This window comes from Maylandia zebra, linkage group LG17 (assembly GCF_041146795.1).
Source record: "Maylandia zebra isolate NMK-2024a linkage group LG17, Mzebra_GT3a, whole genome shotgun sequence".
NCBI lineage: Eukaryota > Metazoa > Chordata > Actinopteri > Cichliformes > Cichlidae > Maylandia > Maylandia zebra.
In genome coordinates, this window is record NC_135183.1 from 2,541,281 (window position 1) to 2,556,188 (window position 14,908).

The following is a 14,908-nucleotide window of genomic DNA, read 5'->3' on the forward strand; positions in this document are numbered from 1 at the left end:
GTGCCATAACCCTCTCTCTCTCGCTCACTGTGCACTCAGCTCTCGAACAAGAACAAAGTGCAAACTAATGACAATAATAACAAACCAGTGTTTTGGAAAGCAGATCTTACCGTGGCTGTAGCTGACTCCTGGGCTGAGGGTAGAGGGGCTGGCAAGCTGCTCCCTGTTGGGTGTTTGGAGGCCTACTTCCTTCTCCTTCTCCCTCTCCTTGTCCCGCTCCTTCACCTGGCGCTGGCTCATCCTGCTCGGGGTCTGTGTCAGAAGGACGGTGTCATCACCGCACACTATGGCAGCTACATAAAAGGAGAAGGAAGAAGAGGTGAGAGATGAAAAGGGAAGACATCAGAAGAAAAATCTGACATGTTGCCACCTTTCTTGAAATCAGAGCACATCCACACACAACCCTCTTGTGGAGCATCTGATAGCTGCAGCCTTCTGTTTCATAACCTATTTTGATAACTTACATAATATTTGTTTTCAACATTATCATCATGACGGTTTTCATGAGAGCTGATAACCTGAAGATGTGAGCCTCTCCCCTATTACTCCACCTTGTTTACTGAGCCCTAATGAAGCAGGCAGGCAAGTTATTGCTTAGCAATGGGAGCCCATCTCGGATGAAGTGTGACCAATCCCATTGCATTAAAAAAACAAAACAGGACTCATGCATAAGTATGAAAACACTTCTACCATTTATGGTTCTAAAAATATTTGTAACAAGAAAAAACAACAACTGCTCTGGTCTTACTGGGGTCAGCAGCTAAATGTCTCTTGTTATCCCATCTCTATTTAAATAATGTGTTTACTCGTTTATCTTTACACACACCATCTTGCAACAGCAGAAGTTATTGTTTTAGTTAAAATGGTTTCAGTTGCCAGTCTTGGGCAAGATATTAAACACCTAATGGCTCCACAATTCATTCATCAGAGTAGGAAGGTGTGGGAATGTTACACAGAAAGCACCTGGGTGTAGACAAAAGTGCTTTATGGGACATTTTGTATAAAGCTCTTCGAGTTCTCAAGAAGAGTAGAAAAGCACAATATGTGAAACAGTCCATATGGCTCTGTGCTATATTTGAAAGTGGAATTTACATATTAGACAAAGGAAAGAGCAACACAATCACATCGTTTTGCTTTAACATCTGAAGTTAAGGGTGAGCGTTCTTAATATCAGTTTATATACTACATAGAAAAAGTTCATCTTTGCACTCTGTTCAAAAGAATGGACTTTGTTTGCTTTTCCAAATGCAGATACATTTTGTTGTGAAGCCATATATGAAGTGGACAGTGACACACTTTCCCAAAATACATAATTAACTAACCACTAAAACTGACTTTAAATGCTCAATACTTGGGAAAAGCAAGAGCACATGCATTCTTTTCTAATCAATTTCAGCCTAAATATCAGTCCTGGCCAGTTTGCTGACTGGGTACACTGGCCTTAGCCCTTCGTCTGAAAGGTCACTGGCTTACCGGAGGTGGCATGCTGCTCTCTCAACTCTGCGTGCTGCTAGCAGGGCGAAAGGGTGGAGATGAGGGGGAAGGGCAAGACAGTGATAGCAGATAAAAACAGAGGGAAAGACAGAAAATGAAAGGGATTGGAAAATGTGTCAGAGGATTTTGGATAGAGATTAAAGGGGACGAAGGGGTGTCCGCCATGTGTTGTTCACCAGATGTTGGCAGTGGTGGGTTTGCGGGCAGTGGGGTTGGTGTATAGTGGGCAGCATCAGCATCAGCAGCAGCATCAGCAGCAACAGCAGCAGGTGAAGCCGCAGCCGCACAGGACGACAACAGACAAACACACACACACACACACACACACACACACACACACACACACACACACACACACACACACACACACCAAAAAACAGAGGAGACAAGAGACAGAAAAAAAACACATTAGTTTAACCAAAATGTGGATGGAAGACAACTTAACATAAATCTGTTGGGTGATGGAGGCAGTGGGAGGGAGACTTGGTGATACACAGCAATGGATAAAGTTACAGCGCACACACAAACATGATGGAGAATAAATGGTCACATTCCCAATGACTACCAATCAGCGGCCCATTAATTACAACAGCTGCTGCCGGAGAATCCCAAAATAATAATTAAGGGCCATCTCAGTGGTTGATCCCACACTGCAACTAACAACTGCTTTGCATTTAAAATGTCACTGAACGGTTGTAGCTCTTTAACATTTCCCAGAGGTCGTGTCTACCAATTAGTCAAACTCAAAAGACACAGTTTTATTGATCATCTGGGTTTCAGTTAGTGTCACATCTGATATTGACTATATACCTCAAGGCAACGTGACAGTGGGAACTGATTTTGATTAATGATGAATGAAACTGGTTTTACAAGATGAGTTTAGAAATCTTCAGCAAACCGAGTGAGTGCACATTCATTTTGAAAACTTAAAAATCAAATGTAAAATTAAAAAAAAACATGATTTTAATAAACCCAACGCTGCTTTGTGCAATGTGATAATGTCCTCATGCTAACCTGCTCTTAGAAATATTATGCACCAGCTTATTCTTACAGATTATAGTTAGCAGCTTCTGTCATTGCTAGGATATGCTAGCTGGCTAGCTATATGACTAAACCACACATCATATAAGGAGGAGACCTGACTCCTGAGCAGAAATCTATAGGAGATGGGGCAAAGAAGACAACTGTCATGTCTAAGCTCCCCAAAGAGCCAAACAACAGCCAAAGAAGCTATGTTAGCAAACATTGCGCATGCATAGTAGAAGTATAGAGCTGTGATCAGATGTTTACATACACTTATCATGAGCATGTTATGGTAATTTGAGCTTTGAGCTGCTCTTTTTCCAGGGTTGAATGATTGATTTAGCACCATACAACTTTAATAAGTGGTGCTGAAGGTTCTTCGATGTCTTTTAAGGGACAAACTCCAAACTCCAAAATTAATTCAAACTTGTGCACCCAATTCTTCAAAGAAATCATTAAAAGCCACAAATTATTTAATTAAGCAGGAACGTCTAAATAAGTGCTGGAGTAGTTTCAAAGGTTCCTGCCAAGTGACAAGAATCACTTTTAAAAGAACTTTGGCCAAATGAAACTTTCGGGATTATTCACTGGTTGCATGACATGTCATCCCTGCAGCATCAGCCTCAGAATAGCACAGGAGAAAAATATTAATGATTTGTGGATGCATCCTCTGGGTACAATAAATATCCATGTAACAGCACAACCACTTTGTTACTCAAGTGTTTTATATTTTCAGTACAGTACACCATTTACTTTGCAGGTAGTTATTAATGTAATGTCTCATAAACAGGAAGTTAATCATTACAATCAACTTAAATATTTCAACCATTGGTTTATATTTCTTATTAAGTCCTATCCGCAGAGCAATAAACATTACAGTGTAATTGGTAAGCAGCTCTGACCACAAACAACAGACACTCACCCACATGACTCCCTCCACCTGTGCACAGCGGAGAGTGGAAGCATTTAACAGCTGACCAAAAGCAACAAACAGGCTCTGATTAGGTTTGCTCACCATGGCCTCTCTTTATCTTAAAAGTAACAGCTCTGCAACAGTAAGGGCGCTGTTTCTGTTCAGTCATAACTCTGACACAGCAAATATCAACACGACTGCAGAAGATTCTTAATTTCACTACCTCCAAGATACCGTCTGGCTCAGGTTTACAGAAACCCATCATATTAGTCCAGGCAGCTGCAGTGAATAGATCTGGTGTCATGGTCACCGCCGGAGTGAAGCAGGATCCTATATAATCTCTAGTCAGACAAAACAACCATAGGCAGCTCAGTGAGAAGGAAGACGGGGAAAACAGGGCCACTGATTGGTTATTGCTCAGATAATCCTACAGATGAAATCAAATCACAAAGTTCTGATTGGTTAGAACCCAGAGACCTACTGGCTGAGAGGGCAGACGATACTGAGAGCTGCTCACAACAATAAGGGATTAGCAAACTGTCACTGAACGCCAGAGATCTATTAACGAGGCTTTGTGAAGAGGCACCAACAGAGTGCTTTCCTAATTTAATCTTGGCTCAGTGTGCTGTCTTACCATTACACTGAGGCCACTCCCACCAAGTTGCAAACAGATGACCCTCAGTCATTGGGGCAAAGAGGTCAGAGGAATTTGTTCCTGGAAGGCTGGTAGTTTTCTCTAAATACAGCACACAGTCTGATCCCAAAATAAACCACTTTTCCTCAAACTGTCTGTTCAATAAACTCACAGCAACTGTCAGCAGCTTCCGTGACTGACAGTCTTTGTGAACCCGGGGTGAATGCTGTTTATAACAACCTCACCTGGTGATTAGTGCTGATTAATTATGCAGATGAGAGTGTGGGTGGTGGTGAAGAGGCTGACAGAGACACAAAGTGAAGGGCCAGCAACAATCTCCAAGTGATACTAATAGAAAACAGAAACTGCGACAGGCAGCCCGAGAAAGAGTTTTAACAATACAGTTGAATAAAAGCGCACTTGCTGGACCACAGCAAGTGGCAAGAGCACATTAGCATTTGAAAAGCTTTTGTCACTATAAATTGATCATCAAAAAAAGGGTGGTGGGAGGTTTGCATGCACTAAGCTGACCTAAAGCATGAATCATTCAAACTCAAACTTTTTGTGACCAGGTTTTAATATTCTATAAATCCTCAAAAATAATGTCTGTTGTCAAGTTGTCTGTGAGATTTGTACAGTCTGCTGTTTTCCCAGCACAAACATTTGTGTGGAGAATGAGAATCAACAGTGTACAACCCACATCCTCACAGCTGAACTTTTAGTGTCATGAATAATCTAACACGTTCATCTTTTTGGGGTTTCTACATGGAAAACAAAGTGAGGTAGAGATGGAGGAGCACTGACTCAAGTTCAGAGAGATAAAGGATGGAGGGGATTTCACCACACATGAGCCCATTCTGAAAACTTGCAGTTTTAAAGCCAGCAGGATTTTTAGCATTTGTCTGTATTTTGCAGTGCACTGCAATTATTTTACAGATAATCCTCTGTAAAATAATATTCTCACAATCATCATAATTAATATTACACTATTACACTGCTCAAAAAACATCCCAAAACTAAAGGGACACGTTAAAACCACATCAGATCTCAATGGCGACGTGCTGAATACTGATTTGGACTGAGTAATGTGAGTAATCTTGAGACTACGGTGAGAAGCAACAAATCCTCCAGCCATGGCACATTCTGATGTGCCTGGAGGAGTTGGACTACCTGTGCTGGAGTCCAGGTATCACCTCATGCTGCCAGTAGTAACACTGATATGATCCAAATGCAAAACTGATGAGGAGGGAAAAATGTCCTCCACCTGTGAAACCGTTAGTGCTTTGGGAGTAATCTCGTTGTTGCTCCTCTAGTGCCCCTGCTGTTCATTTCTTTAACACCACAAAGCAGCTTTTTTTTTTTCTACAGTGTATATTAGCAACCTAAAAATCACCTTCAGTGAAGCTATGAGTGACTGTAGTTGCTGAAACACACACACACACACACACACACACGCACAACTTGTATTAGACTTTGGGAAAGCTAGCAGCTGACAACCATGTTTGGTTTGGAAACTTTTGATACTAAATTCCATTCCCAGTCTCGTACACGTACTGTGCTCTAATGCAGCGACCCCCAACCTTTTTTTTGCACCACGGACCGTGTGTCCGACAATATTTTCACAGACCGGCCTTTAAGGAGTTGCAGATTAATACAAGAAAATAAAACCAATACCGGTATCAAAAAAAGAAGATTTATTCATAACACACGGGAAAAGACCCAGGGAAATGGAGTTAACGATTAAAAAAATAACGCTAAAAAAACGATAAAAACCCTAAATTTCACACCCAAGCCTCAACTCTCGCGGTCCGGTACCAAACGACTCACGGACCTGTACCGATCCGTGGCCCGGGGGTTGGGGACCTCTGCTCTAATGCACATTGGATTTTTGAAGCTCATACAGATATCTACATTTGTATGCCGGATATATATCATACCATATCATATATAGCCAGCAATATTTCCTCAACATAAACTTACATTAATGTAAAAAAATATATAATAAAACAATGCATACTATCCAGCTATTTACAGGAGCTCCAGTAAGAGCTCTCTGATGAGCAAACCAAGCAATGTCTGCTGCACCTCCACTGCAGTGACTCTACTCACAGGCCTGAGGAGGAACGTACTGCATATCCACTGACAACAAGATCTGCAATGAGCCTGTGCTGGTGTATTAATGTATGCATTAACATGTGCATCATAAGATGTCTAAAATCCTTCACTAAAGTAGATGGATCTTAAAAGCATGGACATAGATATGTGTACATTTTACTGTCAGTGATATTTCCCATCATTAGAGAGAATAAAAGTTTCGAACCCATCAGCCTTATATTGCAAGAGAAAAATCATCATCATAATATTTTCATGCAGGTAGTGTTTCAGTTTCCACTGACAGGTTAATCAAAACAGATCTCAGATGAGTTGAGCAATCACAATTTTGTGTGCACGATCGCAGACGCACATGTAATACTGTAAGAATCTGAAGAGTTCTCACAGTCTGAAAATAAAGAAAACATTGGCAGCTATTGCTGCAACAGCTTACTGTGTTTGATTAAGGCAGATGCAAATAAAAAGGTAAACTCCCTGTGACAGCTCACCTAGTTTGATCCCACTGTGGTCTGTTCAGACCTGCAGGCTCAAACACAATAGATGTGCAAGTCAAGCCTGTACTTCAACCTCAGCCGCCGACATAACTGGATGACACCAGACAACCTTGTTTGAATTAATGAAGGAAACAAAGACGGGGGCAACGTTCAAGGTGTCCAGCTCCCTTTTAGAGGGGGTGAAAAGCAAGGTGACATTTTACTGTCTGACTCTTTTCATCTCGTTTTCATTTCAAAGCCAGCAGCTTGCTGTGCCGATGACATGACAAACAAGGACACTGCAGCAGATGCTGTGAGAGAAAACTGAAATACATTTTAACCACAGACACAGAGCAAAGCATCTGGGCTTTTTACACTTAGCAAGAAACGATTTTGAGATTATTAGTCTTTAATAAATTAAATCAACTTTCAGATAACAGTAACAGTATGTGGTTAAAGTCTGTATAGCCAAATATCCAACATTTAAGGCCTTGCGTCTGGGGAAGAGGCACAAACTTAGAGACAACCCTAATTTTGTCCATTTCCACATTTATTCAGAACAAACCCAACTCCTACATAAACGGAGGCAGTGCATTAAGAACACTCAGGCTTATCTACACAACGCTGGGAAACAAATGCTCATCCATATTCATACAGCTATAAAAGGTGATGATGTAACTACCTAAACAGATTCCACCCAATCAGAACGCACCAAACCTTCCAAACCTAGACAGGAAACATGGCCCCAAACCCCGTCTCTGCCTGTGAAAGGATGGAGTGCTAATTCAGGATAAAATGCCATGGCATATTACATAATGTTAAAACATGACTCGCAGCAAGTTCTGACCCAGTTTCTTTTTAGCAGCAAGGAGAAAAAAATACCAACAGTTTTTTCCCCTATATCTGAAAGGCACCTTTAGTTACTAGAATCAAAATACAGCCTAAAACTCTTCTATATAATCTATATAATGAAAAAAATCCACAGCCTGTATGTTAGACGCCACAAAGGTGTTTGTCACTGAAGAAAGACACAATTACAGAGGCTAAAAATCTCAATAGGGAGCGACAGAGACAGAGCTGCAGGTTTCCAGGTGCTAGACTGCTGCTGGATGGCTGAGTCATCACTGGCAGCTATTTTTAAAGCTCCACATAGCCACTGTTACTGTATGAAACTTTGTTTATTTTGTATAAAAGCTGATATTTTGAAATGTCACATGCACAACTCATGTCTGTCGATGTGTAGCCTTTATATTGCATTTATGTAATATATATTTATATTGCAAGTGTAACGTGTGGCTCTAAAATCTCTTATGTTCCACTGTGTTGTGATATAGTTGTGATATGAGGCCATGGCAGGGTATTTACATAAACTTGTCCCGTTCATACTATACTTAACAATTCCTCTTTATACAAATATGCTGGTTTAGCTCAATAACACAATCCAGAATTCTATTCCTCTTGATTCAGCTAATATGTTATCAGACAGAGGCTTAGAATTAAACAGCACAGCACTGATTTATAATTGTGTCAGCAGGAATAATATTGTTACGATTTTAAAAGTACTGGAGATTACTAAAACTAAAACATCTCTGAGCGTTTCATAAATTCAATTGCACCATTAACATACATACACATTTTATTCAATTAAGAACGAGCTTAGCAATCGAAACTGAGAGTTTCTCCATTTGAATGTTATGCTTTTGTTTTTTCCAACAGCATTGTGCATGCTATTGCAGTGCACACACGCACACACTCCCACACAGATAGGATTTCTCTAACCCCGATAGCAGGACCGAGCAGAGACTGTCCTTCTAGCTCCTTTTTGCTGTCCACTGCTCTCCACTCACCAGCTGCCTCATATCCTCAAACCCAAACAGTAAACCTGTGGGCTGTAAAAGCAAAACAACAAGCTGAAAGACATCAAAACAACTGATTACTAAATAATTACTAAGCACGCCAAACCTGAAGAGCTGCAAACAAAACTCATTATTTAATTTTCAGGAAAACCACTGCATGCTTAAGACATGAAGTGAAGAAAAACCTTTCATATTAGCCATCACAGCTAATATGGAACAGCAGCTGTTGTGACTCTGGCTTAATCACTACTGTTAGATTAGAAGCTTTGCCAGCTGTGTATCAAACTAATGGTCGCGTTCACACTTATACTACCCATAGTGTATATCAGCAAAGGAGTTTCGAAATGCATGTGCTAATGTGCTTTCAGCAATTCAAATAGTTTACTAACTGAAGAGTTCCTCATAAAAAACACCTCACCCTCTTTTCCCAGAACTGTGCTGTCTATAAAAACCCTCCCTCAGCCAATAAACTGCAAATAAAACTCATCATTTATTATCAGGAAAACCACTGTATGGTTATCACATTTCTTATTTGTAGACTCTGCAACTGAACAAAACTAAACAGTCTGGGAACCCAGTGGTTCTTAGTTCACTGGTTAGTTTCTTTAGCCAGTAAGAACCAAGTCTTAAAATGATTCGATTTTTATTCCAATGTAACAGCACTTTGTGTCACCTGTGGTTGTTTTAATGTGCTTTATAAGTAAAGATGGATGGATGCAGTATATCAGCAGAGCGAACAGTTCAAATTTTGTTGCAATGTGCCAGTCATCATAGATAAACTTTACCAATAAAATGCTAAGTCATCACCAGACAATAGGCAGTGGTTTCAAAATTTCTGCTCTCCACACAGACAGCATGCAAACCAGTTTTTACATAATGACATTAAGATATGCATTTTTAAAAGATTAACCTCATACAAGCTGGTTCGTGCCAAGTCCTATCCATCATAGACTGCTGTATGAAAGAATGTAAATTCAATTAAAACCTAATTCCTGACGTGATAAGCACTAACTGAAACCTCCTGACGTTCAAACACAGAGGACAGCAGGAACAGCACTGGAGCCATTTAGACTTCAGGTTCTGGGAAAGTAGAAAAACACTCCAACTGTATTTTGCTTAACAAATGACCAATTTGTTGATTAGCAAATTATATTTTTTTAATGAATTAATTAACTGCTCTAAAGTAAAACTCCCTGAAGGGAACAACCTAACAGGTTCAGGGGTTTTCTAGTAGACGTCCTGATGGACGGTAGAAAGAGTCCTGTTACATTAAACATCAAAGCAACACAGAAGCACTTATTCTAATAACAGGTTTGTTTTGTCTCATAAAATGATTTCAAAAGTGACTTTTTTTTCAGAATGCAAAGCCAATTTCACTGGATAGTTACAAAGTTAGAAAGTGCGTTCATTAGATCTGCTTACACTTAGTTTGCTCCTCGTTTACAATAAAGAGGTTTCTGGGCTGCCTCAAGTGATTGATGGAAGAAATATCTGCATAAAGAGGAGCAGTACAATAAAATGTTACATCATAACAGAGTACTTCACATCTCATTTGTGCAATACACTGTTTAATCATGTAAAATATTCTAAGCTGCAATCTAATGAAACTCAAATATCCCTTCTGCAGCAGTCTTAGTGTGAAACCACTGCAGGCCAGCACGCAGTCCTGTCAGAGTATCTTCAAAGTCTGGCACATCCGTCAGAAAGTCCCTGGCTAAAGGCCGACTTCAGAGGTAGAGAGCTGCAGTATGGGATGGTGCTCATGGGTGCTGACCAAAGGGTGGCTTATTTACAACTGGAGTGGAACTACAGCAGGCATCACAAATGAAACGTCTAATGGTATGGGCTCACAGAGATCTGTATGCACTGGCCAAGATACTGCCAAAGTAAGGCAAGAGCCAAGCCCATAACCTGAATTTACAGGGTGAGCCAAGGTATTTATTTCAGTAAAGAGGGAGCAACCATCATGCAAGTCTGTTAAAAAGTGAATGGCAAATGTTTTATTGTTTCATCTGTGTCAATTCCACAGAATAACCAAAAGCAATCGGGCAGAGTGAATGATGACCGTGCAGAATTTCCTTCCTGGTCAATGATGTAATTGGAACATCGCTGCTAAAACTAGTCCGTTTTTGTTTACTGCACTTGATTTCCACATGCTCAAACACAGGTGTATAATCCTTCTGTTTAATGTTTTGGGAGAGCTGTAGGTGTTAGGCTTACATACTAGAAAGAAAGGTGTGGACAAAATGATGAACACTGCGTGCTGGGATACAGTACCAATGCAGTTTGAAACCTGTTTAAGTCGGTAGCTTTTCAACCCTGTGATAGGGAGCAGGTGTGGAGACCCACAGGGCTGCCTGACAGTGAGGCTGCTCCTGTTAATTACCCTGTTGAAACCAAGCCGTGTCATTATGCCGTCTTTAAGTACATCTCTGTGCCCTGGAAATTCTGATATAGCTCAGAATGAAATACATGCTCCTGTAATGCCTTGCCTGATGCTAATCATGTAGTGGAGCCAAGCTTTCAGACAGATGTAACAGAAGCTGCTTAGAATGGCTGTTGTTAAAGTCTGAAACTGTGGACTACAGCAGACGGTGTGTAAAAGAGACCCAAAAAACAAAACTGGGGATAAAAGTTCTTTGCATTTGGCACTTTGAGGAATGTAAATATTAAGCACAATACTGCTATACAGTGGGGCAAAAAAGTATTTAGTCAGCTACCGATTGTGCAAGTTCCCCTACTTAAAATGATGACAGAGGTCAGTAATTTGCACCAGAGGTACACTTCAACTGTGAGAGACAGAATGTGAAAAAAAAAATCCATGAATTCACATGGTAGGATTTGTAAAGAATTTATTCGTAAATTAGGGTGGAAAATAAGTATTTGGTCTCTCACAGACCTGTAACGTCTTCTGTAAGAAGCTTTTCTGTCCCCTACTCGTTACCTGTATGAATGGCACCTGTTTGAACTCATCATCTGTATAAAAGACACCTGTCCACAGCCTCAAACAGTCAGACTCCAAACTCCGCCATGGCCAAGACCAAAGAGCTTTCGAAGGACACCAGGAAAAGTATTGTAGACCTGCACCAGACTGGGAAGAGTGAATCTACAATAGGCAAGCAGCTTGGTGTGAAAAAATCAACTGTGGGAGCAATCATCAGAAAATGGAAGACATACAAGACCACTGATGATCTCCCTCAATCTGGGGCTCCACGCAAGATCTCATCCCGTGGGGTCAAAATGATCATGAGAACGGTGAGCAAAGATCCCAGAACCACACGGGGGGACCTGGTGAATGACCTGCAGAGAGCTGGGACCAAAGTAACAAAGGTCACCATCAGTAACACACTACAACGGCAGGGAATCAAATCCCGCAGTGCCAGACGTGTTCCGCTGCTGAAGCCAGTGCATGTCCAGGCCCGTCTGAAGTTTGCCAGAGAGCACATGGATGATACAGCAGAGGATTGGGAGAATGTCATGTGGTCAGATGAAACCAAAGTAGAACTTTTTGGTATAAACTCAACTCGTCGTGTTTGGAGGAAGAAGAATACTGAGTTGCATCCCAAGAACACCATACCTACTGTGAAGCATGGGGGTGGAAACATCATGCTATGGGGCTGTTTTTCTGCCAAGGGGACAGGACGACTGATCCGTGTTAAGGACAGAATGAATGGGGCCATGTATCGTGAGATTTTGAGCCAAAACCTCCTTCCATCAGTGAGAACTTTGAAGATGAAATGAGGCTGGGTCTTCCAACATGACAATGATCCAAAACACACCGCCCGGGCAACAAAGGAGTGGCTCCGTAAGAAGCATTTGAAAGTCCTGGAGTGGCCTAGCCAGTCTCCAGACCTCAACCCCATAGAAAATCTGTGGCGGGAGTTGAAAGTCCGTGTTGCTCGGTGACAGCCCCAAAACATCACTGCTCTCGAGAAGATCTGCATGGAGGAATGGACCAAAATACCAGCTACTGTGTGTGCAAACCTGGTAAAGACCTATAGTAAACGTTTGACCTCTGTTATTGCCAACAAAGGTTATGTTACAAAGTATTGAGTTGTATTTTTGTTATTGACCAAATACTTATTTTCCACCCTGATTTACGAATAAATTCTTTACAAATCCTACCATGTGGATTCATGGATTTTTTTTTCACATTCTGTCTCTCACAGTTGAAGTGTACCTCTGGTGCAAATTACTGACCTCTGTCATCATTTTAGGTGGGGGAACTTGCACAATCGGTGGCTGACTAAATACTTTTTTGCCCCACTGTAGATACAGTGAGGAACACTGGAACTCACGTTTTGATTTTCTATTGATGCTACTGAAAGTATTCAAATTAGCTACTAGCAGTTCCTCTTTGCAATGGCTCCATGAATATAGAGAGAACCACTGCAGGAAGTTCAATTTTGAGACTTGAGTTATTCTGATTCTAAAAACATCATTAAGTCCGTGTCTTAAGATGTGACTGTGTTATGATTCAGAATGAGTCTGACTTTTGACTCAGTCTTCCCCTCGCCTCAAAATCTTTCCATCCACTTACAAGCTACAGTTACTGCCTCATATTATATGAACTCAGTGATGTAAAATAACAATTGTACGCCAAACAAATGCTTGGATCAGTGCAAACCTGACAGCTTTACGTAGTTTAAGTAGTGACAGTGTTGCAGAACGAGTCTCTTAAATGTTTGCCATTTTTAGTATTTTCTCAATATTCCATTTAAAACACTTAAATTGATACTTAGCAGGCAATGGCTTTAAATATTACTTGATAGACAGTAATTTCCAAATGGGCAGAAAACAACAACTGGCTGATCAACATAGCTTTAAGTGCTGCTTCACTCTAAATGTTGTTTATGATAAAGCAGAGTTTACAGTGTAGACTGCTGAATATATTCAGCACACCACTGGATTTTCAACATTTTTTTAGGGTCAAAATTCGATTTCCACACAAAATAGCATGCCTTGGAAGATGCTCAATTGCAATTAAATGTAAGCTTTAACTTCTACTCGAGATAAACTGAAGTAGTGTGTGACATGGAAATTGGAAGCAATGCAGGGTCAGACAGGAAATCCATACAGAGATAATTCTAAGCAGAAACACTGGAGCAAACAGGAAGAATCCCAGTGCGTTTCTGTTCATCATCCTGTCTCTCCATTCCTAACTCTAAGTCTGATAACAACCCCTTGTAGGTGTCGCAGAAGTAAGTAGATTAAAAAAAATATCGGTTTTACAATATAAAGGAGTTTATACAATCATGTTGGGAGATGGGGGAGAAATGTGAAACCTGATACAGGTGATCAACAGCATTTCATGAAATTGTAGCATTTCATCACGCAAGTCTTTAAAACTGGGAAAGTGGGGGTGACTGGGTGGATTTCACACAGAATGGAATCTCAGTTTTATCAAGCCCAGAGCAGCAGGGAGGTGAAAGGGAGTTCTTATGATAGACCGACATAACCAGCACCAATTGATTAGTTAAGTCCTGTCATGGAACACCTAGTTCTTCACTACCTCAGCATCTTAAAAATCAGTTGTTCCAGACACAGGGTAAATTATTGAAGTTATTAAAAAAAACAGCACATCACAAACCTGAAGGAGGGTGAGGCGGACATAACTTCATAGGCCTGTTGAAAGTTGACTTAGGTAAACTGCATTTCTGAAATTGACCCAGTTCCCCTTCGTCACAACAAACGTCCAGCACATTTCTACTAGCAACCACTAACACTACCTGCTTCTTTGTAAAATGAAAACGCCCCAGGACAAAAATGTAAATACAGTTTGGTAAAGCGCCTTACAATGTGAACAATGTAAATATCAATATTTATGTTACTGTATCAGGCACCATGGAGCCCAACTGGCATTAGCCATATAATACTAGAATTAGCAGCATATCCATGGAGGGACAGCACCCTGACTGCAGCTATCGGGATGAAATCTTGAACGCACTGTCACACAATACACTGGGCAGTGTGTTCTGAGTTACTCCTGGACAATGCCTGACCTCATGTGGCTAGAGTTCCTGGCAGTTCCTGGAGAATGATGGAATTGATACTACTGACTGGCCCCCATTAATGCCTGACCTAAATCCAACAGAACACCGGGACGTTATGTTTCAGTCCATCTGATGCTGCAAGGCTGCACCTCAGACTAGGGCTGTTCGATATAACGATATATATCGGATGACGATATAAAAACATCTATCGTTTCATTTTACGCTATCGTTTGTTTCGTGGTGTCGCAAAATAAACTGTTTACGGCGATATTTTTTCATGGTTCTGATGGACACTGTAGTGGCTATATTAATTAGTTAAAGTTCTCTCTTTCTCTTATATTTAATATAACCACACTACAGATGGACAAGCGCCTGTTTTTATGCGTTGTCGTTAGCAACAACGACGGTAA

The 14,908-nt window shown here is 40.8% G+C and overlaps 1 protein-coding gene across 14 annotated transcripts in view; it reads right to left on the reverse strand.

Annotated features, from left to right (window-relative positions):
- Nucleotides 1-14,908, reverse strand: part of osbpl8 (oxysterol binding protein-like 8) — a 94,880-nt gene that overhangs the window by 37,576 nt on the left and 42,396 nt on the right. For 3 of the 14 annotated variants that reach the window (XM_076876121.1, XM_076876122.1, XM_076876125.1), the window contains 2 exons: nucleotides 1,474-1,510; nucleotides 111-293 (listed from right to left, as the gene is read on the reverse strand). In XM_076876121.1, coding sequence (XP_076732236.1) covers nucleotides 111-293; nucleotides 1,474-1,510 — 220 coding nt within the window. Of the gene's footprint in view, nucleotides 1-110; nucleotides 294-1,473; nucleotides 1,511-3,439; nucleotides 3,594-3,653; nucleotides 3,758-4,064; nucleotides 4,267-14,908 lie in introns of those variants that run through there. The other 11 variants (XM_004575063.3, XM_012915992.3, XM_076876129.1 and 8 more) reach the window with 9 other exon arrangements.